General features: G+C 46.4%; 1 protein-coding gene across 1 annotated transcript in view; it reads left to right on the top strand.

Annotated features, from left to right (window-relative positions):
* Positions 1 to 26693, top strand: part of CLPB (ClpB family mitochondrial disaggregase) — a 148362-nt gene that overhangs the window by 91236 nt on the left and 30433 nt on the right. Inside the window, exon 6 of the mRNA XM_060104923.1 lies at positions 16938 to 17035. Coding sequence (XP_059960906.1) covers positions 16938 to 17035 — 98 coding nt within the window. The remainder of the gene's footprint in view (positions 1 to 16937; positions 17036 to 26693) is intronic.

Raw genomic sequence — 26693 nt, forward strand, 5'->3', positions numbered from 1 at the left:
GTTCTTTCCTGAATAAATCTTTATATGATGGTTGCAAAATGAATATTTTACATCTTTCCCAACTCCAGTGCTCACTCCACAGTTGACCAGTCAGCACCTGGCATTCTATGGTCAACAAGAACCCCTTTTCTCCCATTTATCTCTTTATTGTCAAAATGTGCTTGTGGATACTCTTGTTTTAATGTTCTAGAATTAATTACTGACCTTAGTTGTTACGTTGGTGCTAAAATTGTCTCAGATTTGGCCAGGGTGCCATACCCCCATCTTTTTTTTTTTTAATTTCCGTATTTTCTGGCATAGCAAGATGCTTCAGTCTTACCTTGGATCCACCTTGCCATTGACCTGGAATCAGCCATTTCTCTGAAAGCCCTACAACTTTTTACTGGGCAGTTGTATTAGAGACCAAAACATGAGTAATAGTTGTGCTTATTACACACATGCATATACATATACACACATATATGCATATGCACATACCTATTTTAGAGGTCCTGAGAACACTGATACCTCCCATTCCAGTCCATTGTTACAGCGTTCTTCCTTGTCTTCACACATTTCATATTTCTATGCCCCTTCTTCTGTAATGAGAATTCTGGCTCCAAACAGCACTGATACATGTACTCATTTGCTTAATCCTATAATACATCTAAAAAAATCTTCAGACCTACTTTAGCTAAACCACTATAGGAAACAAACTACTAAAAGAGTTCAGGTCAGGGCTTCCCTGGTGGCGCAGTGGTTGAGAGTCCGCCTGCCGATGCAGGGGATACGGGTTCGTGCCCCGGTCTGGGAAGATCCCACATGCCGCGGAGAGGCTGGGCCCGTGAGCCATGGCCGCTGGGCCTGTGCGTCCGGAGCCTGTGCTCCGCAATGGGGGAGGCCACAACAGTGAGAGGCCCGCGTACAGCAAAAAAAAAAAAAAAAAAAAAAAAGAGTTCAGGTCAGAATTTGTTTACAGTTCTCACAGCTACTCCATCCAAGGCTAAGGGTATATAGTCAAATACTGGTTCCTCAGTTACTTAGGTGGGTGTTTTTCCCTTCAGGGTGTTTATGTTGTTCGTTTGAAATACAGTTGGGTTAATTTTTTTAATATTCTTTCAGTTTTAGGGTTTATCTCCTCTACCTCTCCTTGTTTTAATTTTGTTGTTTGAATATGTAGAACATTAACGTTTTTCTAAAAACTGTACAAAAAAGAGAAGTAAAACTCCCTCCTGTGTCCCTTTCAACCTTTTTCTGCTCTCCTTAGTAAGCCCTGACCCCTTGTAGATAACCAGTTTTGATTGTTTTCTGGTTTATTCTTCCTGTATTTCTTCATATAAGCAAATATATGTATGTTTTCTTATTTCTCCTTTTTCCTACATAGAAGCATACTATATATGCTCTTCTGAAGTTTGCTTTTTTTTACTTAACCATATTTCCTAAAATTCACTTGATATCATTTCACAGAAATCTTCCTTATTTTTTACAGCTGCATAGTAACCCATTGTGTGTATGTGCTATATATCCTATGCTTGATTTCCATTATTTTACAATTACAAATAATGCTATGTGAATAACCTCTTGCACATACATTTGGGGATTGTGGGAGGTGCGTCTCTACAGTAAAATTCTAGAAGTCATATTGCTGGGTCAAAGGATAAATGTATGCCCTTGGTTAATACCGCAAATTTCTCCTCCATAGAAGTTGTGCCATTTTGCATTCCCACTAGTAATGTATGAAAGTGGCTGTTTTCTCACAGCCTTGTCAACATTGTATATTGCCAAGCTTTTGAATTTTTGCCAATCTAATAGGTGAGATACAGTATTTTGGTATAGTTTTAGTTTGATTCTTTTATTATGACTGAAGCGGGCATCATTTCAAATGTTTAAGAGCCATTTTATCTCCTTTTGTCAATTGCCTATTCATGTCTTCTGCCCATTTTTCTCTAGGACTTTTGGTCTTTGTTTTCCTCTTGATTTTTAAAAGCTCTTTGTAGTTAAGAATATTAGCTATTTATCTGTGATATATATTTCAGATATTTTCTCCCATTTTGGATTGATGTGGTTTTAATACTTCTCATATAGTCCTAAATGTACAGCCAGGACTGAGAACCACTGGGATAGTTTGTGCAAATTGGAACTATTTTTTTTTAAAGGAGAATGGATACAGAGAGAAAGGGACAGGGGCTGAGGACTCAGCCTTGGGTGTCACCCATGACTTGGGATAGAAGAATGAACAGGAACCTGCAAAGGAGACAAAGGTTTAGGTATTGTGTATCATATAAATCAAGGTAGAAAAGAATCCAGAGGAGGCAGGATTGGTCAGCAGCACTGGTTACTACAGCCATGGGCAGAGGAAGAAGAGGTTTCTGGGTGTGGGTAGTAATGAGGTCCATACCTTTACCTCCCAACAGCACTTCATCCCTTCTCTTTCAGGCTGAGAGAAGATGCCCCGGATCTCTGTGAGTGATTTTGTTCAGCATTATTACCAGGGACTACAGGAGGCCTCTCCTGACAAACACATTGAAGGAACATAGCTCAGTTGCATCATAAGTAGGGCATAATTATTCAGTCAGCAAATATTTATTAAATTCCCACTGAGTGCCAGGTACTGTTCTGGGCATGGGCTATCACAATAAACCCTCTTTTTTTTTTTTTTTTTTGCGGTACGCAGGCATGGCCCACGGGCCCAGCCGCTCCGCGGCACATGGGATCCTCCCGGACCAGGCCACGAACCCGCGTCCCCCGCATCGGCAGGCGGACTCTCAAGCACTGCGCCACCAGGGAAGCCCAAACCCTCATTTTTAATGTGCTTCTCTCTCACCACTTTCTAAAAAGTTGGAGGTTTCCTTTACCCAAGTCCATCCATCTGGTTTGTCATGAAGCTTCAACTCTGAGACAGACTTGGTAAAGTCCTTAGAATTAATTAGGGAAAAGCACTTTTGAGAAACAGTGGAATCATTAGCACCAGCAAGAAGCTCTGGGTTGAAAATGGTCCTCTTGGTATAGATTTCAAGTCTATTCCCTGTCTTCTCCTTTTCCTAATCTCCCCACTACCCTTCCACTTATACTTTCAGTGACTATTGCCTGCTGACTGTGGTTGGGCATGAAGGAAGGAGTATTAACTGGAAGAGTCCGTTTGGCAGTGGCTCCTGGTTTTTTGTTTGTTTGTTTGTTTCTGGTTTTTTTGGCAACAGTTCTATGAGGGAGATGAGTAATTCCTTTCAACCTTGATGGGGGGTTGAAAAGCAGACATCAGTGGTGAACAGTTCCTGTGCCCAGAACTGCAGCCTGTGGCATTTAATATCATAGTTAAAGATACTTGCCTCTGTAGGGTTTCCCTGGTGGCACAGTGGTTGAGAGTCCGCCTGCCGATGCAGAGGACACGGGTTCGTGCCCCGGTCCGGGAGGGTCCCACATGCCGCGGAGTGGCTGGGTCTGTGAGCCATGGCCGCTGAGCCTGCGAGTCCGGAGCCTGTGCTCCGCAATGGGAGAGGCCACAACAGTGAGAGGCCCGCGTACTGGAAAAAAAAAAAAAAAAAAGATACTTGCCTCTGTATTCCTGAATTGCTCCTGTATTCTCTCCATTCTGGGAAGTGCAGTTAGCAAAACTATTTCATCAGTTTCTGTTTCTGTAGCTGTTCTCAAAGCCAACTGTAAATAAGGCCTCCTGTCTTCCTTAAGGTCAGAGTGGAAGTCTGTATATTTGAGTGTACTTCATTCCAGTTAGCCTGGCTCAGCCACCACTCTGACGTGCTGGTACTTCTCATTCAAGCAGAAGGCTTTACTTAGCTTTGGGAATAGACATGTGAGTGGAAGCCTAAGCCATCTCTTGATAACCCCCTCTTCCCTGCTATGGACATTAGGCTGGGATTGGTCCACAGAAGCTTAAACATCTGGTCAAGTCAGTCCTTTGGGGTGGTTGGTATTTTATAGACAACCCATCAAGATTGATTGGCCTCGTAACTGAATTAGCCAGATGTGTGGGCATTGTGTGCCCTTTCCTCAGCCTCCTTCAGTGTTGTTAGATGGAAGCAGACATGCGATTAGCATGTTTGAAGATGGTGTGCTTTTAGCGCATGAACAAAAGCTGCTGCCTTCTGCAGAGACTGTGGCTCTGCCCCGACGTCAGCAGTATAATTATGACTGCTAAATTCAGCCCAGACCCCAGGCTTGGCTGCCTTGGTCTCAGCTGTCATTTGCAGGAAGGGGAGGAGGGGTGCTGAAGCCCGGGGACCCAGGCTCTTATTATAGTTCACTTTGAACTCTGCTTTATCCAGAGTCTCTCCCTCCTTGCTGACATTTGCTCCCAGCTGCTTTCTGGTCACGGAGCCTGCTGCCACTCCTGAGCATAGTCTGTGCTGGATTGTAGGGAGCACAGGGGCTGGCCTACTGAAAGCCCACAACATACAGGAAACTTGCCCCAAATGAAAATGAACTAAGGATCCTCATACTTCCAGCGCATATGTCACACGCTATTCAGAGCATTATCCCTCATCTAGAAAACCCCTACCTTAGGTTTGCCTTGAACAGAAATCTTTGGCAGGAGTTTTTGCTTTTGCCCTTTTCCTCACCTAACTCTGTACGTGAAATATTCGATACATTTGAATGTTCATTTCCATGCTTTTGTATCACCTCTTTTCTAACCAGACCAGCCTGCATATTTGCCTTCCTTAGAACACATCAGGCATTTTCATGTCTCTAGTAGCTCTGCTGATGCTTCATATTCTGTAGACATCTCATGCTCAATGTATCCAAGCCCCGCCCTCCTCATACTTTCTTCTGTATTCCCTAGTTGGTGAATGGCATCATCATTACTGGTCACCCAAACAAGAAAGTGTTTATAAGTGTCTGATGAATTCATCCTCACTTTCCACCAAGCCCATCTTTCTTAGAGTTTTCTCTCAAATTTATCCTCTCTCCTCTGTCCCCACTATCCTAGTTCAGACTTCATCACTCTCACCTGGACTATTGTAAGAGACTTCTTGTTGGTCTCCCTACCTCTAGGCTCCTTTCCAAACCTTTACCCTGAAAAACCCTACCACCCCCCTGTTTTGAAACCTTCAGTAATTTCTAATGCTTGTGAGTTAAGCTCACATGCCTAACCCAGCCTGCAAGTCTCTCTGCAGTCCACCAGGAATCTTCTACCACCCTATCTCCAAGAGGGGCAGGGGACAGTTGTTTGCTTCAGGATTGGGACCAGAGCTTGATAGGCTTACCAGGGGCATGCCTGCAGCCAGGTGGGCCTGGGGACACAGGAACTGTCTCTGCCATAGGCCCACTCAACTACTCATTCCCTAGCATGGAGTCTCTCCTGCCTCCAAACCTTTGCTCATTCACTTTTCTGTGCCTGGGATGCCCTTTCCCCACTTCACCACCTATCAAACCCCTACTTAGCCTTCAAGAGCCAACTCATTTATGTCTCTTGTCACTTTTACTGGTTTTGCCTACCTGAAGTGAATCAGTTCTCACTCTGTTACCCCACAGCAATTTTAGAAAGCTTATTTTTGGCCGAGCCGCATGGCATGTGGGGTTTTAGTTCCCCAACCAGGGATTGAACCCCTGCCCCCTGCATTGGAAGCACCGAGCCCCTACTGCTGGGCCACCAGGGAATTCCCTAGGAAGCTGTTTTATTGTTTTAAAGATTACAACTGAAGTTTGAAAAAACAGAGCTTAGCATGTGTCTCCTCATATATCCTCTTCCTTCTGTTCCTCTGATTCTGCTGCCAGTAGGCCTGAGTAGGTCTCTAACCTGTGGAAGGCCACTCAGTCTCCCTTCCATCTGCTAAAGAGTTGGGGTGGCTGGCTCCCTCCTCAACACCTCCATCTCTACACATACACCATTAGTGAGAAATATTATAGGAAGGAATGCTTAATAATGGTAATTGTAGTAAAAATAACAGTAGCTGTCATTTATTGAGTTCTTACTTTGTACCAAGCTCTAGACTAAGGCTTTTCTCCCTTTCAGTACTTAAAATATCTTTGCAAGTTTAATACTCTTATTACCTACATTTTCCATATGCATACTCAAAGGCATTAGGCTGTTAAGTAACTTGCCCAAGTTCCACCACTAGTAAGTGGCAGAGCCACTGTGATATTTGTGATTATGATCTCAAGAGCAGAGCTCCAGTTGTGTTCCTGGAGCCTATACAAGGTTCAGCATAAAATAGGTGCTCTGGAATGTTGGTTGGTTGATCACATGAATGAATGGATCAGTGTTCTTCCCATTGAACTTGTCTTCAGGCTTTTAGAGACTGGCTGAGCATCTGTAGCTTATGCCAAGAAGTATGGATTTTGTCTCATTTCCTAATGCCCAGCTATACACAGACGTGTTCCCTCCCATTCAGTAACAAACTGCCTGGAACTCTTTCCTGGCTCATATTTACAAGAGAATGTGATAAATTCAGTATTGATCCCTCCTGTTCCACTGTAAATTTTGCAAAAGATGATTAAATAGAGAAATAGAGTCTGCAGGCATTGTGGCTCAATATGTTGTGGAGTGGCGTATCGACCTCCTCCATCCAAAGGCAGCCAGTGCCTAGCCCTGCTGCCCCAGACCAGTAATTAAAATCCTGGGAGACTGGGATTTAAAATCCAATCATATCCCTGAATCAAGCCTTCTAGCCTCCCCATGTGATGAGTGCAATAAGGTAACAGCAGGAGCATGTTTATGTCTGTGCTGAAGCAGTCCCCATAGGGTGGGTAAGAAATGGAGAGTTGGGTAGCCCCACTGGCTAAATCACTTTGCCCTGACACCACAGCCACTTGTAAGACAATCTGTAGATACATAAACAAGTCCCAGCCAAAGACCAGTTTGGACTGTAAGAGCAAAATACCATGCACAAAAATTCACAGATTGTGCTTCAGTATACACTTCTATTCCCACAGCCAGTAGTTGGTTTACACAAATGATTTGGCCTTGATTAAACTATGACCTTTAGTAACCAAACATGTGTTTGAATTTCCATAGGAACTCTTTGATTTAACCTGAGCTGAAGTCAACCTTCTCTGCCCTGAGGCCTGTAATCAAGGCATAAGATATATTGAAATAAACTTGTCCATCTGCTTTCAGCAGGATCAGGAGCTCCCTGAGAGCAAGGACAGTGTCTTCTTATTCACCTTTCTGTCCCTGGCACCTGGCATGGTGCCAGATGCATAGAAGGCTCTCCAAAGGTATCTCTGAATGAATGAATAAATACAAATTAACAATCTTAAAAAAAAAAAAACCTCTGTAAACTGATGTGTAGGTAGTAGACCTACCACATTGTTACCCATTCAGAGCTTGAACACTTCCAGTGCTGGGGAACTCATTTGTTCCTGAGGCTGTTCACATTCTATCTTTGGATTTTCTAATGGTTAGAATTTTCTAATATTGAGCCAAAATCTGCTTCCAAGGGTCTTAATTTTACTGTTGGGTTCATGTAGAATAAATCTAATTCCTGTTCCACATGATAGCCCTTCAGATACCTGAAAATTCAGGCATGTTCTCCCTTCAAATACCTGAAAATTCAGGCATGTTCTCCTGAGCTATCTTTCCTCTAGCCTAAACCTCCAATTCCTTAAACCGTGTTTCTCACATGGCTTCTAAACCCTTTCTTATCTTGATCACTCTTCCCAGAACAGTCTCCACTTTGTCTGTCATCCAAAACCCATGACTTCCCATTTATCTCCATTAATTTTCATCTCATGTGTTTTAGCTGTTAATGTCCATCTTCCACACATGTATTTGGTACTCTTCCCACCCTAATCTGACATCCATAGACATGTTGAACACAATAAAAGGCCATCCCCATGTCAGGGGTCAACATGCTGAACCAGGACCAAGCCTTTTTGCTGCCATTGGAAACTTCCTTTTTCTTCACCTCTGATCTGTCAGTCACTCCACCCTGCCGCTTGGGTCTGGTTAGTCCACCAGTCACTGACTAACCCTCCACACTGTAGTGACATGGAGCACACATTTCTCCATTGTGTCCTCAGTGTTGTCCTGAGACACCCCAGCACATGTCTGAAGAAGTCTACATATGCCCTAACTGTACCTGCTTAAGCAAACACATGTAATCCTGATGAAGAAAGGAAATGAGGTTAGTCTGGCATGACTTGGTTTCTGTGAACCCATCCTGATGCCTAGGGATCATCACCATTTCCTTCTCTAGGCCTTCACAAAGCATCCCTTTAGTAATGCATTTGCTTCTGGAGACAAGACACACATGGGTGAAAAGTGTATGATCAGATAAGTACTCTAGGGCTTCAAAGGAGGAAGTTGTCCACGTAAGCTGCAGTGGTCTGAGAAGGCTTCGAGACAGGGGAAATGGAGCTGGTCTTTGCAGAATGTTGGGTCTGAGTGGTAGGCAAAGAGGCGTTTGACACACTGAAGAGAACGGTGAAAACCCAGTGTAGTCTAGTCCCTCTGGTCAGTGCTGGAACTGAAAGCTCATGGGGTAAGGCTCGAGGCAAGTAGAAAGAGCCCTGGACTGGAAGGCCTGGGTTCTAGCTTACACTCTCCCACTCAGTCTCCATGACCCTGAGCTCTGACTTTCCCCTCTCCAGGCTTTCTCCAGTCTTTTTTTCCCTTAGTTCTTATTATAGCACCTTCTGCTCTAAAGCTGGTATTCTTTTTCCATCTCCCCAGCTACACTGTGTATGGCTCCCTTGGAGTGGGGGGAGGGATTCATCATCCTCTTCTCATCCTGACACCACACTGTATTGTCATTGTTTCTGTCGCTGTCTGTCTCCTACCAGTCTGGGTCCTCCCCCAGGGCAAGAACAAGTCTGATTCCACTGCGTGCCCAGCTCCTGGCCCAAAGTCAGTGCTCAGTGAATTTTAATGATGGAGCCATGAGGTAGTAGCTCTCTGTTCCATGAATTTTAGAAATCTACCTCCCTGAAGGCAAGGGTTCCCACCGAGACTGTGTCAGAGAATTAGGACTTCCAAATGACATTCTGGGGGCCAGCTAGGACTTCTAAATGACTTGTTTGGGGGCTCCTCTGTCACCCCAGACAGGGGAGCCCTGAATGGGAGGAAAAGGAGTTCCATTTCATACCCTTCTACAAAGCTGTCTGTCCCAAACCTGCCTCTGGAGACCCGCCCCACCCCCATTTTGGTTTTGGATCATCTGAGCACATAGGAAGGGAAGAGGAAAGACGATTTTTGCCTCTTTTTGAGTCATCAGGCCTTTGGAAGGTAGCACTGTGTGGTGGAAAACCAGACCTATCTTCTTTAAAAAAAATTTTTTTTATTATGTAAAATTTCAAACATATACAAAAGAGAAAATAGTATAATAAGTTCCATGACTGTGGGCAGATTATTTCAGCTCTCCCCGCTTCCGTTTTCTCAGTCTTTGAATGATGAATAACTGTATATAAAGGCCGTAACACCCAACAAATGTTAGCCAGTCTCCTTTCACCTTGCTCTTCCACTGGACTCAGTTATCTGTGAAATGGAAAAAAATTATACCTCTCCTTTCTTCATCAAATTCTTATTAAGAATTAAATAGAAGGAAGTAGTTGGCACAGGGTATGGCACATAATAAGAACTCAGTAGGGCTTCCCTGGTGGCACAGTGGTTGACAATCTGCCTGCCAATGCAGGGGACACGGGTTCGAGCCCTGGTCTGGGAAGATCCCACATGCCGCGGAGCAACTGGGCCCGTGAGCCACAATTACCGAGCCTACGCGTCTGGAGCCTGTGCTCCGCAACAGCAGAGGCCGCGATAGTGAGAGGCCTGCGCACCGTGATGAAGAATGGCCCCCGCTTGCCACAACTAGAGAAAGCCCATGCACAGAAACGAAGACCCAACACAGCCATAAATAAATAATAAATACTTAAAAAAAAGAAAAAAACTCAGTAAATGTTCTCGGTTACCAGGGAGGCTGATTTGCAGGTGCACATGTGCGCGGGTGTATGGATTCTGTTGAGAATGCTCAGTGGTTGGTTTAGGGGAAAAGCTCAGGAATCTCAGCTCTGTTCCCAGTGCTGCTGTGCTGCCTGCAGCATTCTGGACAGGGCTCCTCTCTCTCACCTTCAGCCTCTGGGAACACACAGAAGAATCAGTCCATCTCTGACCTGAGGAGCTACACACAGACTAGCTCTGAAGATTAAACAGAGATGGACTCCCAGAAAAGGGAGGAGTGGGGGGAGGATAATAGGAGCCCGTAGATGATGAGCATTGAGAACTGGAAGGGTGAGGAGACTTCCCAGAGAAGGGCCCTTGAAAAGGGGTAGGGTCTGGATAGTCAGGGAGACAAGGAGTGGGGTTCCAGGCATGAGGAGTGTCCCAGACAACAGTGTGGAGGTGAGTGAAGGTGAGTGTGGAGGTGGGACAGGTGCATGGCATCTCTCATGTGGTCGTCCTATCTCTCTTGGAGCGCTTCCTTGATGGGGAGCTTGCAGCCAAAAAGAATGGATGGCTCCACATTGATGTCTCTGATCATGGGAAAGATTTCCCTTACATTCAACAAAAACTTCTAATTGGAAATAGTAAACAGACTGTTAAAATAGTGAAAATCAGGATGAAGGTGCTAAAGGAGCCAGCAGTAAAAATGGAAAGGAAGAGTGAATGCAAAAGTTATTACAAAGAGCATTGTACAGCCAGTACAATCTTTCTCCCCCGCCCCAATAGTTTTCAAGCTTTTTATCTTATTCAGTTCAAACAAAACCCCTAGAGGTAGGCAGGGCAGCAGTCATTACCACCAGAGAAATGAAGCAGGACCCCAGTCATACAGCCAGGGAGTGGTGACCCCCATCCCCACTGGCTCTCAGGCCGTGTGCCCTGTTAGGGGGCAGGGAGCCAGCTGCAGTTAGGGGAAGGGGTGAATCATGGAAACTGCAGTGGTGGTAGATCTGGATCACTAGAAGGCCCCGATGGCTGATAGAACTGTGGGGGGTGGGAGGGAGTGGGTGAGCATGTCAATATTATTGATAATATAGCCTCACACATTTGTATAGGACAGTTACTGGTTTTTTTTTAAGCTGTCTCATACACATCATCTTCTTTGATATTCAGAGGTAGCAGAGGGCCAGAACAGAGTGGTGTCAAGGGAGGAGGAAGTAACATGCCTCCTCCCCTCCCCACCTTAGGCTTGCTGTCAGCACAGAGAAGATCTGAATCCCATCTCCCACTCTGATTTTAGCGCTCTCCCCAGGAAGGGCAAGTGGGCTTCTCTCTCCAACCACTTCCTCCCCACTTCCCACCCACAGAACACTGTGGGTGTCGGAGCCTGACCTGACCTGATCCGTCACCCAGACAAAGAGGTGTCTAGAACCAGCAAAGAGACTGGGGGCTTTGGCACACAGGAGCAAAGAACATGGTCACACACTTGCTGTGAGAAGGGCTTTTCTGGGTCAGGAAGAACAGCCATGTTGTGTGTGCCCTCAGAAGATAGCACCTAGAAAGAAGTCCGTTCATTTGGTAAATCTCATTGAACACCTGTTCTGTGCCGGGCCCTGTGCTGGGTAGTCAGGATATAGCAGTGGATCAGCCATGGTCCCTGACTTCTGAGGGTTCTCGGTCTTGGATGGAGACAGACTGTTTTAACACAGGGATCAGTGTAGTAAGATAGAAGCAGAAGGGCCTGTGGGAGCACAAAGGATGGTACCAAACCTGGGGTGGTAGGGAAGCAAAGAAGTTTTCCTGGAGAAGAAGCCCGAACTGAGTCTTAAAAGATGAACAGGTGTTTACAGGAAGTCCAAGGTGGGAGTGGGGTTGGAGAGAGAGGTTGGGGCTCATGCGAAAAGAATCTGCCCTCAGTTTAGTAGCGGGAACCCCTTGGTAGGCCATGAGCTTGGGACTGGGTTCTGAGCATGTTCAGGGAAGCCAGAATGACCCACCTGTTTCGAATGTAGTAGGGGTGTCTCTTCTTAAGGAATTGGAAGAGCTCATCATTAAGGTCTTTTTCCACTCAGAAAGCCTATGATTATGTCAAACCTAAAGCAGGTGCTGTACCAGAGAAGAGCAGCAGGCTCCCTGAGCCCCCGTGGGCCAGGCCTCCTCTCCCATCAATACCATTTTCACTGCCTTATCCTGCCCTGGGTGTTGAGACCCAAGCCTGTCACTGGCACCAGCCAGAACCAGTCCAGGACCATCCACCCCCATCCTACTTTCCTGGCCCAAGCCCTATTGACAGATCCCCCAGAATCTGAAGGAATTCAAGACAAATGGTTAAGAGGATGGAGTTAATAAAATTTGAAAAATTGAGGCCTGTCACTCCACTAAACTTTTTTCAATACCACTGACAGAAACATATTTCCCCAATGAGTGACCTTCCACAGCTGTAGGGGGCAGGCGCAGCCGCAGCAGTGCTGCCAGGGAGCCAATCTTCTGTTTATCAAATATTATAAGCTGGGACACACTAATCTGAAGCAGGGAGAGGAGGGGAGGGGTCCTGCACTATACTGCCTGGGGTGCTCCAGGTGTTGGCCTGAGCCCCAGACAGCCAGTGGGAGGTGACGGATGGCCTGCGATTAGCGCTCCCCACCTCCACCCAGCCCTCTGACTTATTCCCAGAAGCCTGACCCTCTAGACCAGCTGCTTGGCCCGGAGGGGCCCTGGGTGGGAGGCAAGGCGAGGTCAGGCCAGGGCATGGGCCATCCTGATGCCCCTGGAGAGGGCAGGCGGGTGAGGCCCAACGTGGTTATTTATTGGAGTGTAATGGTTTGTGGCCGTTGGTCGTGGAGGTGAAATCGATCAGTTGTAGAAGTCAGGTTCTATCAATTATTACAGCAATTAGTCAAGCCAGAGCATCAGAGCAAGGGTGCAGGGGCTGGGGGACTAATATTAGATGGACATTATCCATGATGCCCCTGCCTCAGCCTTCCTAAAGTGGGAGCAGCCGTGCTGCCCTGAGGCTCCAGAACCTTGGGGAGCCTGGCTGCCTTCCCCGCTGGGGGTGGCTGGGGTGGGGCCTAGCTGAGAGCCTCCTGGGCTGGTGACAGGCCCAGCCCTGCTTTAAAAGGCATCCCTGTGCTGGCTGGCCCCAGTGCAGAGATGCCCTACCTATCCCCATCCCATCCTTTATGAGAAGTGACACGACTCCTACTAGAAATTACTCAGTGGCCAATGTTTATGGCACGCATTTTTCATTCTGTAAGCAAATATAGATCACTGACAGCACTTGTTTGAAGCTTCTAATCTCACCCTCTGGTCTTCCACTATCTTCTTCTCTCACCTCTCTTCCTCTCCCCCTCCCCTTCTCTCTCCCAATTTTTTTCCCCTCTCTTTCTTAACCATTTCTCTTTTCTCTTTGTCCTTCTCTTCTTTCCCTTCCAGAGGTCTCTCCCTCATCTCCCTTCCACTCTAGCCCATATTTAGTGACAGAGCTCCCCCTGAGGCTACCTGAGAAAGGAGAGGCCTTTCCACTACATGATTGTAGCTCTCTTTCGACCCTCCCTAGCTGTGGTCCAAGAGCTTTGGGGAAGGGGAAGATGATGTCTGCCACTGCCCGTCGAGTCCTCAGTGCTGAGCACCAGAGAGAACAGGGCTGGGCTGGGAAAACTGGGCCAGGTGAACAAGCCCCTTAGCGCTGTGTTCCTTCCTGAGCCTCCACAGTCCTGCTGTCCCTCCTTCAGCACACTGATCACACTTAGCCTGAGTTGTAGTTGCATGGTCACCTCTGGTCCCCGTTAGCTTCTGGAGAGCTGGAATTGTGCCTAGACTCGAACTCTAGGTGGCACCTAATCTTTTTTTTTTTTTTTTTTTTTTTAATTTTTGGCTGCATTGGGTCTTCGTTGCTGAGCGCGGGCTTTCTCTAGTTGCGGCGAGCGGGAGCTACTCTTTGTCGCGGTGCACAGGCTTCTCATTGCGGTGTCTTCTCTTGTTGCGGAGCACAGGCTCTAGGCATGCGGGCTTCAGTAGTTGTGGCATGCGGACTCTAGAGTGCAGGCTCAGTAGTTGTGGTGCACGGGCTTAGTTGCTCCACAGCATGTGGGATCTTCCCGGACCAGGGATCGAACCCGTGTCCCCTGAATTGGCAGGCAGATTCTTATCCACCGCCCCACCAGGGAAGCCCGACCTCATCTTAAAGACAGGAAGAGGAGCCTGCAGAAGAGAGAAGGAACGGTCACAGGGTGTGAGGAAAACCTGAAAAGTGTTTTTTAGAACTCAAAGGAGAGAGTGGCCAAGGTATCAGTTGCTACAGAGTGGTCAAGAAATGTAAAAAAGAAAACTCTTCATTGGCTTTGGCAGTCCCCCATCTTCCTATATACAGGGGGCTGATACACAGTGCCCAGTAAGCACCAACAGAATTGAAAGGAAAAATGAGGCTCCAACTGAGCCTCTGAGGACTTGCCTGCTAGTTAGGAAGAACCCAGGCACCTTCCTTATTAGGAAGGTTGTATTTTATCCTGTAAGCAGTAAAAAAAACACAGAATCATTTTTCACCAGTGGTGTGTCTTGGCTGCCCTGGTGGGAGTGTGGAGAATTGTAGTCGACCAGCATTAGACTCCTGCTCCAAACAAGTAACTTTGTGACCTTGGCTAGTTGTCTCACTCCTCTGAGCCCAGTTTCCATGTCTGTAGTATGGGAATTTAATTCCTGCCCCTCAGGATGGTTGTAAGGATTTAATGATATAACGTATATAAAGTACAGAGCACCGTGCCTAGCACATAGTAAGTAAATACCAGTGGCTATTATTCTTATTATCATCACCACTTCTAGATATATACCTGAGACATGAAAACATACGTCCATGCAAAGACCTGTACACAGATGTTAGTAGCAGCATATTCATAACAGCCAAAAGGGGGGAACAACTCAAATGTTCATCAGCTGGTGAATAGGTAGACAAAATGGGGTATGTCCACAGAATGGAATATTATTCAACCATAAAAGAAAGAAGTACGTGCTATATCCCTACATTCATGTTGTAGCATGAATGACACGTGCTGCAACATGGATGAACCTTGAAAACATGCTAAATTTTAAAAGCCAGACTGAAAAGACCACATGTTGTATGATGCCATTTATATGAAATGTCAAGTGTAGGCAAATACAGAAGGAGAAAGTAGGCTAATGGTTGCTGGGGTCGAGGGGAATGAGGAGTGTCTCTGATAATGGTGACGGGGTTTCCTTTCAGGATGATGAAAGTGATCTGGAATTAGATAGTGGTGATGTACGATGTTGTAAGTGCATTTAAAACCACTGAATTGTATATTTATTTTTTTGAATTGTATACTTTAAATGGTATGTGAATTATATTGTAGTAAAATTATTTATATTAATATTTTGTACCAGATTTCTATTAGAAAATAGGATCATGTATAAAAGTATTAATTTTTCTTATTGACAATAAGTTTCCTTGGCCTGGATCATACTTTCTGCTCTCTGTTCCTTTCCCCTCGTCCTCCCACACCTCTTCTCTGCAGCCCAGGCAGACAGCCGCTTGTAAATGCTTAATGAATGTTTGCCATTGTCAGTAAGTTTATGGTCCTTTAAGAAGCAGAGAGTTGGGCTTCCCTGGTGGTGCAGTGGTTGAGAGTCCGCCTGCCGATGCAGGGGACACGGGTTCATGCCCCAGTCTGGGAAGATACCACATGCCGCGGAGCGGCTGGGCCCGTGAGCCATGGTCGCTGAGCCTGCGCGTCCGGAGCCTGTGCTCCACAACGGGAGAGGCCACAACAGTGAGAGGCCCGCGTACCGCAAAAAAAAAAAAAAAAAGCAGCAGAGAGTTTCAATAGGAATGATTTTATGTCGTGGTATAAATGTTTCCTCAGCCTGGGATTGTCCATCAACAAACAGTGGCTGGACATCCCCCTGAGCCAGGCCTCATGGTGACACAGCCTTACCTGTGTATTTAGTGTCCCCAGCCAACTTATTATATCCTTGTGGCAGGGACTGTGTCTTAACTCTTCTGTACTTCTAGACAACACTTCCCTAGCAAAAAAGAAGATCAAGGAATACTAGTTGACCACTACCTTAATGTTCCATTTAACACATAGTTCTTGAGAGGAGTGCTTTAAGAGCAGGGCCAGATCTGAGTCTTCGATGTTCCCAGGCCCCACTCATTCAAGATTTGGCAAATTGAATGGAATGGACAGTTTTTGAAGAGGAGAGTGAGGTGCTCAGACCTAGGCTTTGGGAAGGAGATTCTGATAGCATGGGGGTTAGAGTAGCCTTTACTCCACGACTGCCTGTCCACAGGGCTTTGCACCAAGTGGACACTTTATTCAAGGTTCATCAGCTGCCAGCACTTAAAAGTGAGAGAAGGTAGATGCATGGCCCCCAGCAAGCCTCTTACTTTTGTTATACTTAAAGTTCTTTGTCTTCAAATCATAGGAACTAATGATTGGAGGAAATGCCTGCCTGAGTGCACAAACTCACCAACAAGTAGCACCGGTGAGGGCTGGCACAGCCAGGTTGCTGATGATGACCAGAGGACTCAGCTGACTCTGGTAGACAGGAAGTGTCCAGAAGGAAGAGAGCATTAAGGGAGAGGGAGAGGCAAAGAGCAGAAGGAAGGGGGCCTTTTCACTGTTATTTGGTATATTCTGTGCTTTAGATTTTTGTATGATTTTCATGAATGAATATTCGTCTGTGTACAAACGAATTTGATAATGCGGGCATTTAAATGAATAATGCATTGGTGTTGGGATGTATTATTAATCTATGTGCGTGTTCGGTGTATTTTTTAGCATGTTTGGCTGTGTGTATTTTTGTATGCACAGCACACCTGTGTGTGTGTGTAGCATATCTGTGTGGGTGGCACCTCTCTGCGTGGGTGGTGTGTTTCTGCACATGTGTGCATGCCCATGTAGGAGCCTCAGTACCCTGACCTCTGTGTCAGAGAGGACTGAGAACTCCTCTCTCAAAGTAGCTTAACATGTATTTCAATCTCTTAGGTTTCTGTTGCTCCATATTTCTGTGGGCATTCCTTACACTGAAATCAAGGCACAAGCCACCTCTGAGGGAAGGCCGAGAGCCCACTGATCACTTATAGAGGCTCTGTTTCTCCTTCTCCTCCTGCCAGGAGCTAATCCCCTGCAGAGGAATGAAATGGGACACACACCCTTGGATTATGCTCGAGAAGGGGAGGTGATGAAGCTTTTAAGGACTTCTGAGGCCAAGGTAAGTCTCAAAGAAAGGAGAAGGCCTGTGGGCACTCCATGCTGCATTTGGTCTTTCACTCATTAAATTATGTCAGGCTCCACACCAAGGGCCACTTCTCCTTAGGGGATTATTGTCTATTTAAATTCAAATCCAACGCCCACTCTCATCAAGAATAGGAAGCTGCCCCTCTTCCTGACCAGGAAGAGGCCTGGGCCACTTCTGACTTCTGAGGACTTTCAAATTCAGTTTTTGATGTAATGGACCTTCCAGCTCCTTTTCATAGGAGGAAGGATAGCAAAACATAAATCTCAGCCTAAGTACTATTTCCTCAGGCCTCATGTATTCTTTAGCCTCATTAAGTAATCCTTTCCCATCATCACTCCTTCTAGAGCTATTCCCTGACCTCTTCCCTCCACACCCACTCCAGAGAGCCTTGTATAGCATCTGAGCCAAAACAATCTCCATCTTCATTTGATCTTCTCAACCAGACTTTTGAACCTTCTAAAAACAGGCTGCCTTCTGCTCCTCTCAGCCACCCAACTATATCTCAGAAAGTGCTTGGCAGAATCCAAGAACTAGAATCACAAATCTCAGAACTGGCAGGGACCTGAGAAGTCATCAAGTCCGGTGATGGGAAATCTTATCTAAGTCTAAACAAATAAGTCAGAGGAAAATAGAGCTGTTCTTGTTGAAGGAGAGGTGGCCCAGTGCCCCGCCCACCGGACTGTCCCCACCCCCCAGGTAACGTCCCTGAAGGCTGTGCTGTGTGCACACATTTTAAATCTCTGAAACCTAAATCAAATGACTTCTTTTCTTCCTGGGGAGACTGGAGCCCAGGGATGTGGTGTGCCTTGCCTTTGGTCCCAGAGTGAGTTACTGTCAAAACTGTAACTAAGACTTGGACACGAGGTCATATAGTAGGTTCACTGGCAGGACTGGAACTGGAAGGCTTGGTTTCTGACTCTCAGTCTTGTGCTCTTTCCAGCATCGTGGAGTTTCTCATTGGCAAACTGGCCGAAGTGCTTTGAGATGATTAAGAGTGGCAGGTCCCACCTAGTGGCACATACTCTCTGTGTCTTGAGTAAGAGCACTTAGGTCACCAGACTAAGACAGACAAGACAGGGGTTGTGATCCTAGCTCCCCCACTCACTGACTGGGTGACCTCGGGTGAGCGCTTCCCCTCTTGAAGATCAGTTTACCTTTGTGAAATGAAAACACTGTGACTAAGTGGTTTCTAAGGTTCCATTCAAAATACCATTGTCTGTGTAGCAGTCAGGATAAACTAGGTCATGCTATTGTAACAACCCAAAATTTCGGAGGCTTAAAACAGCAAAGATTCATTTTTACCTCATGCTACACATGAAGGTCAGCAGAGGGGGTTGTGCTCATCCTAGGTCCTCAGGGACCTGACTGGCAGAGCAGCCACCCTCTGAAATACTGCTGCTTGCTTACAGAGAGGAGAGAGTGCTCTGAAGGGCCTTGCATCTGCAGCTAACTGCTCAGCCTGGAAGTAGGACCCTTTACTTCCACTCACAACTCACTGGACAGTACTAATCCCATGTTCCTGTCCTATAGTTGGGTCAGCTTCCCCCATGCCGTAAGGAAATCCCTGAGCATTGTTTCAGGTCACCTCGGGGACTGCATCCCCATCATTATCTCCCTTTTTAGGCCAAACCACTGTCCCCTGAGAGCAAGTGCTGCACTTGGCCAAAAGTAACCATATTTGTCCGGTGGTGTGACATAGGGCAGGCCCTGGTCTAGTCACGTAAATCAGGAGAACAGGCCGCTTAGTGCCAGAGGGGGTGGAAGGGTTAGGACTGCATAGGGACCCTTAACAAAATTTGGCTGCCCAAGAAATGGCCTGATGTCAGCCACATCAGTACAAAGCTGGTGTCCCGAGTGAATAAGTGGCAGTTGCGATCTCTGTGCCAGTCAGATCCTTCTGGACCACAGAGGGCAATTGCAGATGCTACCTTCTGAGTAGACTGAGCTCTTAGAATCTGTGCAGAGGGGGGCAGTAAGGAGGCAAGCAGAACTGTGCCATGAGAAGAGGCTGAAGGCAATGGGGCGTCTGGCCCGGAAAGGAGAGACTGCACGTAGACACAGGGACGACTGTGAGGGGGGTGGGAGGAGAGGAAATTAATTCAGTATTAGGACTAGGACAGAGCCAGGCTTAACGGATGGCTGCTGCAGGAGGAGCTCCCTCAGAGAGCTGTGACCCAGGGCAGGGGCTGCCTTTAGAGGCTAGAAGACCACTCAGAGCCAGCCCAGGGGTTCTGTCACCTCTCAGCTGGAAGACTTTCTCTGTCGTCACCTCCCTGCGCTTGATCCCTTTACCCAGTCTAGATTTCCTCTTTCCAAAATGTTCACCTGTCTGCTGAGCACTTCCACTTGATTGCTCTGCAGTCCCCTCAGATTCTACCCACGTGAACCACCCTCACCTCTCCCTGGATGTCAGCAGCGTTGTCTTTCTCTTAGTTGCTCAGCATCTCCATGGTCACCCATTCTTTCTGCTCTGCTTTTTTCCTCCAAGCTGCAAAAAACTGCCTTTTCAAAACTGTGCGGAAGAGTTTCGTGGAAGAGTTTCAGGGCAAGAACACTGCTTTAGACTGGGTTCTGTCTCCCTCTGCCAGTAGGTAAGCAGCAGCTGCTCCTCTCTGAGTTCAGGCCCCATGTCAGTAACATAATGATTCAGGCCTGGAGGGTGCTGAGGCGCCAACCTGAGACCTCATCTCCTGGCTCTTTGTCTAGACACAGGTTACCACCACTCTGATCTTATCTTCCTCCCCTGCTTTCCATCCGGCATCCCCCTGCCACCCAGCTCAGCCTCTTCCACCTTCACCTACCTCTATAGTCAGATATGGGCTCTTTATAGAAAATTTGTAATTATAAAAGTCATCTTTCCCATTATGGAAAATTTGGAGAGTAAAATGAAGAGAATTAAATAAGTCAGCACATATTTATGAATGACATCTGTGTGCCAGGCTCTCGGCTAGATGGGAAGAAGACAGCTGGGTGAAACCCTCAAGGAGGTCCCAATCTGGTGAGGAGACAGGCAAGTAAAGCATGACACCAGAGTCATCAGTCCCAGGGAAGCCCAGGGACAGGGACTGTGGAAAGCCAAGGTGGCTTCTAATCCTGCCTGGGAGATCACGGAAGGCTTCCTGGAAGGGATGTCAACTGAGCTAAATCTCAATTAAAAACATTTTAGCCTGATAGCCTGACTACCTGTACATAACTGCTATTAATGTTCTTAATTATTTATAATAACAGTAGGTACCATTTATCAAGTGCATCTAGGCACTCTGCCAGGTGTTCTAATATATATTTTTTCTAATTCTGTAACAAAGCCATGAAGTAGCTCTTATTCCCCACATTTTACAAATGAGAAATCTGAAGCCGAAATAAATCAGGTGACTTTAGAAAATCAAGCTATTATTAGTAACTATTGGGATAGGAGTCAGAGATTTCTTCTTATGATACTACATTTGACTTTTCTGGACCATATCTATATATATTTATATAAGTGGTCTTTTTTTTTTTAACCTGGTTAGTAGCCTACTGTATAAACCCCAGGGGTCTCAAACTGGCAGCCATGTTTTATTTTGCCAACTCAGCTTTTTTTTTTTTTTTTTTTTTTTAATGTGAGTATAATGCCTTAGAGGTTGGAGCGTGGACTCTCCAGCCACAGGCACCTATTTCCTATTGTATTATGTGCTTGCCTGTCAGACATTTGTATTTCCTACTTGGTCCTGAAGGTGTTATGAGTTATGATCCTAATTCCATATTTGGAATCTGCCTTTTTTCACTTATTATTTCTTGATGATTTTCTCATTTTAGAATTATCCATAAGCCTAATTTTTAATTTTCTTCTGCCTTTTAAAATGTGTCACTCACTTATCTAAGAATCTCTGTCACCTTATGTGGCCTAAATAATTTTCTCCTCATGGCTGGTTTGCTCAGTTCTCTCAGCATTCTCTGTGTGCGGAAGCCCCCTTGGGCCCCCTGAGAAGATCCAGAGGTGGATGAAGCCCAGCTCCTGTCTCCTGAGCTGGCTGTTGGGAGAGGAAGATGGGGAGAGGCAGGCACTCTTAGCTCTGATATGCACAGACTGACTTGTGCCTTAGGAGGGGTCCACACAGAGTTTGTGGGGGCCCCAGGAAAGCATGGATCACCTCCAGGCAGAATGAGCAGGGCAGGCTTCGTAGAGAAGATAACTGTGATCTCACTTTGAAGGATTTCACTAGCTGGAGAGTTTAATACTTAAAGCTTAGACCATTTTCACATCTTAACTAAGAGACGAAGGAGAGGTAGAAATATATCTCTGTGCACACGATGGCAGATAAAACAAAAATATAGGGAGCTATTCCATGATGGATGTTCAGCTGAGGGGGACGTGTTTGTGCCAGCCCGCATCTCCACTCCCAGATCCTCACTCCACCGAGACTCACGAGGAATTTATTGCTCATTTTAATCACATCCAGAGAATGAATTGGCAGGAATATTAGGCAGATAGGCCTATCATATATATTTTATTTGCATATCCCAGTGACAGAATCACAAGCACATTTCCTATCTCTGTATTTTTTCATTTGCTTCAGGGGTAGCTGGGGATGCAGTGCTCCCCTGAGCCCCTCATTCTGGGCTGCAGGCCTGGGTGCTCCCATCAGATCTGAAGGAAGCTATCAGGAGAGAACAGGTGAGGTATACAGGAGGGTAAGAGGGTTATGTTCCTCCTGGCTTAGAGTGAAGAGCTATCCCTTCCCTGCCTTGCCCAACCTGCTCCCTGCTTCGCATCTCATTTCGAGAGCCACTGTGCCGCATGCCTGGCTCTGTGCTTGGCCCAGATGGCCCAGACAGCACCGTCTGATCTTCGTTACAGGTTCTCCATGGGCCAAACACAGCACTCCATGCTTTACGGGGACAGCTTTTGCTTTCTTTCTTTTTCTTTTTACTTCTTTTTTTCTTTTTTTTTTGGCTGTGTTGGGTCTTTGTTGCTTCGCGCAGGCTTTCTCTAGTTGCGGTGAGCAGGGGCTACTCTTCGTTGCGGTGCGCAGGCTTCTCATTGCGGTGGCTTCTCGTTGCAGAGCACAGGCTCTAGGTGCACGGGCTTCAGTAGTTGTGGCACGTGGGCTCAGTAGTTGTGGCTCACGGGCTCTAGAGCGCAGGCGCATGTTGTGGCACACAGGGCTTAGTTGCTCTGCTGCATGTGGGATCTTCCCGGACCAGGGCTCGAACCCGTGTCGCCTGCGTTGGCAGGTGGATTATTAACAACTGCGCCACCAGGGAAGTCCCTTCTTTTAACTTCTCAAAAACTTTTTGTTGAAACATATTTGTATAAAGTACACATAAGTGTATAGCTCACTGTATTTTTACAAGCTGAATATACCTGATCAAGAAATAGACTAGGGCCTCCCTGGTGGCGCAGTGGTTGAGAGTCCGCCTGCCAATGCAGGGGATACGGGTTTGTGCCCCGGTCTGGGAGGATCCCATATGCCGCGGAGCGGCTGGGCCCGTGAGCCATGGCCGCTGAGCCTGCGCGTCCGGAGCCTGTGCTCCGCAACGGGAGAGGCCACAACAGTGAGAGGCCCGCGTACCGCAAAAAAAAAAAAAAAAGAAAAGAAATAGACTATTACAAGCACTCATTTGCATCATACTCCCTTCCAGTCACTACCCATCCCTAAGGGTAAGCATTGTCCTGATTTGTTTCACTTTTACTTTTACATAATTTCAAAGATAGTTCAGCAAATTCCTATAAACCTTCACCCATAATACCAATTGTTAACATTTTATTGCACTTGCTTTATTACTTATGTATATATAGATAATATAGAGAGAGATATATGTATAATTTTTTCTGAACCATTTGAGGGTTAAGTTATATATTCGATAGCCCTTTACCCCTAAATACTTGTGTGAATTTCCTAAAAAATAGAGGGCATTTTCTTATATAATCTCAGTACAATCCTTAAAATCAGACCATTAATATTGATATTAACTAATCTATAGATATTATTCAGATTTCACCAGTTGTCCCAATAATTCTCTTTACAAGAAAAGAAAATTCTGGATCTGAAGCTGGATTCAGTTTTCATATCTCTTTGGTCTCCTTTATTTTTTAATTTTTTAAAATTAATTAATTAAATTTTTTTTTTTTGGCTGTGTTGGGTCTTTGTTGCCGCACCTGGCTTTCTCTAGTTGCCGAGAGTGGGGGCTACTCTTCGTTGCGGTTCGCGGGCTTCTCATTGCGGTGGCTTCTCTTGTTGTGGAGCATGGGCTCTAGGCACGCTAGCTACAGTAGTTGTGGCACACAGATTCAGTAGTTTTGCGGCTCGCGGGCTCTAGAGCGCAGGCTCAGTAGTTGTGGCACACGGGCTTCGTTGCTCCACGGCATGTGGGATCTTCCCGGACCAGGGCTCAAACCCGTGTCCCCTGCATTGGCAGGCGGATTCTTAACAACTGCGCCACCAGGGAAGCCCTGCTCTTTAATCTGGAACAGTTCCTCAGTCTGTCTTTCATGACTTTGACATTTTAACGAGTACAAGCTGGTTATTTTGTAGACCATCCTTGATTTGGGTTTGTCTAATGTTTCCTTATGATTCAACTCAGATTATGCACTTCTGCAAGAACACCCTCTGGTGTTTATTTTCAATAAATTCGTTAGGTAGCCCCATGCTAAAAGTAGGAATATGAAATTTATGTTTTAAGTCTCATCTTCCTAAATAGGCTCTGAACTTCCTGAAGGCAAGAACAGGTCTTTTCTTATCTCCAGGGTGGACAGTGCAGGCACTGGAGTTAGACTACAGGGGTTAGTGTTCTGCCTTTATTACTTGCTATCAGTGGGACCCTGCTTTAATTACTTCATCTCTGGACAGTGAGGGAGGAGATCCTCTGAACTCCACAGGGCTGTGAGAATTAGAACAGTTGGTCCCAAATCAAGCAAGACTCATCAGTCCATGTTCAAACTAGTGAGTGGAAGTTTGAGGAGTAACAGGATGTTTTCACAGTCACTGAGTCCCACCCCACAAGGTACTTATTAATTACAAAGGGAAAAATGATGGAGAAACTTGGCACAGACCACCTTAACCAAGTGATCAAAATTAACATCCCCAGCCACAGGTATAGGAACATCACGCGCCTCCTGATGTGATGGACTGAGGAGAACATAACCCATTTTCTCACCTTAGCCACTCCTTGCGCCTCTTAACCTTCTCTCACCACTCTTGTCTCTGGATCAACCCAGCTATTTGCAAAGGAATGACATGATCTGATTTACATGTTAAAAATATGGCTCTGGCAGCAAAAGGAGGATCGACTGGAGGAGAGGAGAATGGAATCTGGGATGCTGACATAGTGGTCCTCAAGTCTGATGGGACTGATGCCTGCTCTGTACCCAGCTTTCCTCTACAAGGATGTGGACTCTGAGCTAGTTCAAGAGACTTTGAAGTCCCTTAGGTGCCCCTCTTGTCCCCCAGTCTCCTCTCCTGTCTGCTCTGTATTTCCCAGGCTCCTTTGTTGGACCCCCTGGGCTCCTCTTGTCATCACCCCCCTTCTCAGGACTCTTTCCATCATCCCACACCCCCGCCAGTCTCATCTGTTGCCCCATGGTCCCCTTTGTTGGCCTCTGCACCCAGTCCTCTCTGTCCCCCACAGCTTCAGGGCAAGGTAGAAGCCCTGACTATGATGTAAGTTGGGGTTGGATCAGGGAGTCAGGAGGATGGGGCATATCTGAGTGTGTGAGCAGCCAGTGGGCTCTGCCCTGACCTCCCACAAGAGGCAAACTGCAGCTTGGCCTCTCTTCTCTTCCCTCCTCTGGGCTTATCCTGTTCTTGTCCAGGGTCTCATTCTGCCTACCACCCCTACCCTAGCTCCTCTCTCAGTGAATGTACTACCAGGTTTGTTATCAGACCTGTTCCTGAGGAATGCCCAACAGTAGGTGTGCTGCCATATCCCTTCTCCCTGTAACCCTCCTCCGCAGAGCCACTCTGCCCAGCCGCCCACTTCCTAGCGAGAGCCCAGCTAGGCTTCACCTCGGCCTCCCAGGCCTTTCCTGTAAATGCACTCAGAGCCAGGAGGGGTGCCATATTAAATCAAGAATGATGGAAACCAGTGGCCATGATTATCCAGCTGAGATGCAGCATAGGGAGCTGGTTGCTGCTAGCTCCAGGTGAGGGCTTCTGAAGCTAATTGCATGTGGCTTTTATTAAGAAGATGATCACTCCCCCGCTCTTGCTCTCCTGGGTAGCTTCTTGGGCCTCTCAGCCCAGTGCCCCCTACTTTTGCAGCCTGGGTCATCTAACCTGTCTTCTCCTCCAGTGGAATCCTGTCAAAACAGGGCCTTGACCTCAGTCCCTGTAGCCTTCCTCCCCATTTCCTCAGAAAGCTGGGAACAGCAGTAGCCCACATTCATAGACCCTTACCAAGTGCCTTCTCCCATCCTTCTCTCTCCTCTCCCCCAAATAGAATATATACAGACCAAGTGTTTTCCTTTCCTAGGTTCTTCCACTGGTTAGTTTTCCGCAAGACTGAACTCGTACCTCATGCCTTAAAAAGTCATTCATTCATTCAACATATTTTTTAATATAAACTCTGTGCTAATAAGCATTAGGAAAAGAGCATGAAGCAGTAACCTTCTACCTGGTTTAATCCCATTGTTCTGTACATTTTTATCAAAAAGTCTGATCCAGTTTCAGAAGTTTCTCTGAGGGCTTCAGGCTGGGAGGGAATATGCTAGAATCAGAATGTGCTCAGATTTAAGCCATAGGTTGAATCTTTCCCAGTACCATCTAGAAAGCTCCTGAGAAACCAGCCAGATCACAGTGCAACCTTTCCCCCATGCTCACCCCCATAAAAGCCAAGAACCCTTTCCCATTGCCCAAGAAAATAACAGGAATACTAAGATAACCTAAAATCATGACAGTGAAGTCGAGTTGTAGGAGGTAGAAATATTTCCCTGAAAAAGACTTAAGGAGGCCATGGTGGCAGTACCCAAACCAACAAAGTGGCAGGAAATGTCATGTTAGGCTTTGCCTGTAGCAAAGGAAAAAAGATATGTTTTGTGAGGCCCCACAAACTAATGGATGGAAAGTACCTATATTTGGCATTCTCTACCATGTAAGGAAAATTGACAGGCAGAGCTGAGCCACCCCAGACAGTAGAGGCATCCTGAAAACTCAGTTGGTGTTGAGACTGTACCCTGCAGACCCAGGGTTCCTAGGGGGAGAAGCCTCAGGAGCCACGCTGGGGCAAGTGGGGGCATCCAAGTGGACTTGGCCTCTGGCTTCTACTTAAGCCGGAGCAACTGTTCCCCTTATCTGTGGGCTCCATGCAGATTAAATTAGTTAAAAGGGTTCCAGCACCAAAACAAAAACAAATATACAAAAAAGGCACTGGGTTAGATAATCATTTATCAAAATGCAGCAAAGGAGAAGTTACATTTATCAGAGGCCTGCCACGGGCCAAATACTATGCTGGCCACTTGAGTCTCTCACATAGCGACTTCTACATAGACATCTGTTGTATGCCAGAGACCTGCCAATTGTTTCGTATGCATCACCTCACTTAATCCTCACCAGCTTCCCACAAGGATCCTGCAAGGTAGGTGTGAGTACCATCACTGTGTTAGAGATGCGGAAACTGAAATTCAGGGAGGTGAATTAACTTCCCCAAGGTCAGC

The sequence above is a fragment of the Mesoplodon densirostris genome, chromosome 7 (assembly GCF_025265405.1).
Source record: "Mesoplodon densirostris isolate mMesDen1 chromosome 7, mMesDen1 primary haplotype, whole genome shotgun sequence".
Taxonomy (NCBI): Eukaryota; Metazoa; Chordata; class Mammalia; order Artiodactyla; family Ziphiidae; genus Mesoplodon; species Mesoplodon densirostris.